Raw genomic sequence first — 2456 nt, 5'->3', positions numbered from 1 at the left:
ATAAGTTGTGTTTGATGAACAGTGAATTAAAAAAACTGAATTCTTTTGGCATAAAAAATACACGGATTCATGTAAAAATTGTGTTGTTTGGACACTCGAGGAGCTCTTGGCGAAAAAAAAATGTAAATATGCTCGTGCAAATTTTCTCCATCTTTGGACATCCAAGGTGCCCGTGGCAAACAGAAAATGTTGGTTGACAAAAAAGTAACTATTTTTTTGGCTAGAGCTCCTTGGTTGTCATTTGACCACAAAGAATAGCCAAATAACAATGAAAATTTTGTCAAAAAAAGATGGCAACCAAATTTATGCATAATGAACACTAAAAAAATATTGAAGGCCGATAAGTCTTGTACGTCTGGGATTTACCCATGGCAAATCTAATTTTTTTTGTGGCAATTTATATACAGGAGGGATGGCAAATTTAGTTGATAAGCATGTCAATTCCTCTTCAATTTGTTTTTTGCCAGGGAATTGCCGTGCTTGTCAACTAAACTTGTCATCCTCACATCAACTAAATTTGTTATAAAAAATGTTCGATTTATCATGGCAAATCCCGTCGTTCGGGATCCTCACGTCAATTTCTGAATTTCGTTATTAACACTAATTGGCTGCCATAACAAACATATTTTAGTACACACGGTCGGGATCGACGCCAGGCAAAGTATTCGTTGTTACAAACCGGTCCGGATCATGATTCACGAGCCCTTACTATCATACGGACGTTGACAGACTTGACATGGTGAGTTGGTGACATGATCCTCGCTACTGAAAAGGTGCATGCCTAGTGGTGTGGTTGACTCACGCTCCAGCGAAGGGACGCGCGCAGCTCCCCTGACGAAGATCATGTCCTGGCACCGTCCGTCAGGTCTTCAACTTCTTCTTCAACGGCACGGCCTCCAGTCCGCCGTGCGGAGCTCTGACGACCTCGTAAGGGACGTACGTGCCCATCAGCTTGTCCCACGCCACAAAGAACAGCTGCGCGTAGTTGCAGCGGCCACCACGAACCTGGTGGTGGACGTCGTGGTAGGCCGTGTTGTTGCGGAACAGGAGATGCAGCGGGTTGCCCGGGACAAGCACGCCGGAGTGGTCGTCGACGGCCTTGAGAGTCGCGAACGAGAAGAAGGCGGCGGCCGTCAGGGGCGCCATCCCCGTCACGGCCAGCGCCAGCGCGCCGCCGGCCGTGTCCAGTATCAGGCCCTCCAGCGGGTGGTTGTACTGGGCGCCGTAGGCGTACGGCGCCACCAGCCGGTGGTGCCAGGAGTGGACATGGCGGTACAGCAGGCCGCTGCTGTGCATCAGGCGGTGCCACCCGTACTGCCACGCGTCGAGGACCACCATGGCGACCATGAACTGGCAGCAGACGACGGCCACGGCGGGAGTGGCGGCGCCGGTGCCGGCGTCGGCAGCCCGGCGATCTTCTCGCTTCACCTGCGTCCAGTAATAACTTGAGTTCAGTTGCACGGCCACCTGAGTAGCTAGCATCGATGAATGTGGTACACCTGCGCTTACATTGAAGACGGCGAAGGCTATGGCCGCCTGGAGAACGTGCTGGAGGAGGACGGTGCGGACCACGACACGCTTGGGGACGAGGTTCCTGACCTCCTCCTCCTCCCTCGAGTGGAGCCTGTGGTCAGCCAGTACACGGCCGAGCACCGTGTACACGCCGGCGGCGACCCAGTACACGATGATCGGCGCGAGTATGGCCACCACCTCCTCGGAGGGCAGCGCCATTCGCGCGTCGTGGAGTCTCCAGGGAGACGGGTCAATGGGGAGCTGGATTGCAGTGGAGTCTCTGGAATCTCGAGAGATGGATCGATGGTCAGCTGGGTTGCACAGAGGGTTGCCTCCGAAAAATTGGGCATTTATAGGCTGAGGACGCCGAACTTCAATCTGCGCTGGGCAGGATTATCATTTGTTGACGGCATGCAAGTGCAATCATGGGAGTGTGCCTGGGTATGTTGGCGTGCCTTGATCATCTAGGTTAGTCAGTTTCTCTGGGATAATCCCTGCTGGGCTCTATCTGGGCGTTGTAGCTGGCGAAAGTCCTCTTCTGCTCATGAGCATCGATGCACCTGCCTGAGCAATAAAAAGAAAATTAACGGAAACGGTTTTCAAAAAATTATGAATTTTTTTATGGCAACCAATGTTGAATTTTTCAAGTGCTTGCAAAGTTTCGTTGTGCAATGACATTCGCGAAAGTGGTGGAGAAAAATAGCATTCCGCGAATGAGAGTCCATGCTGGTGTTATTTCTAGATAAGCATTCCTTGGACACAAGGAAGTGTTTTTAACTATGTCGTTTTCATCGCATGCGAAAGCACGAAAGAGGTCTATTATCTTCTGACCGATCCCTTATACAGTTTTCGAGGAATAAAAGTTCAGTTTTGCACTTCTAAGCCGTTCCTACCCAATCCCTTATCGGTATTAGACCACAGCTGCACCGACTTTGGAATATACT

At 50.7% G+C, this 2456-nt stretch overlaps 1 protein-coding gene across 1 annotated transcript; it reads right to left on the bottom strand.

Annotated features, from left to right (window-relative positions):
• Positions 1 to 569: 569 nt before the first annotated feature.
• LOC119314825 (sphinganine C4-monooxygenase 1-like) lies at positions 570 to 1792 on the bottom strand. The gene is made up of 2 exons (XM_037589509.1): positions 1510 to 1792; positions 570 to 1428 (listed from the first exon to the last, which is right to left on the bottom strand). The coding sequence occupies exons 1-2, from the start codon at positions 1729 to 1731 to the stop codon at positions 862 to 864; spliced, it is 789 nt and encodes a 262-aa protein (XP_037445406.1). The 5' UTR covers positions 1732 to 1792; the 3' UTR covers positions 570 to 861.
• Positions 1793 to 2456: the final 664 nt, after the last annotated feature.

The sequence above is a fragment of the Triticum dicoccoides genome, chromosome 6A (genome assembly GCF_002162155.2).
Source record: "Triticum dicoccoides isolate Atlit2015 ecotype Zavitan chromosome 6A, WEW_v2.0, whole genome shotgun sequence".
Classification (NCBI taxonomy): domain Eukaryota; kingdom Viridiplantae; phylum Streptophyta; class Magnoliopsida; order Poales; family Poaceae; genus Triticum; species Triticum dicoccoides.
This window is presented reverse-complemented; position numbering and strand designations above follow the sequence as displayed.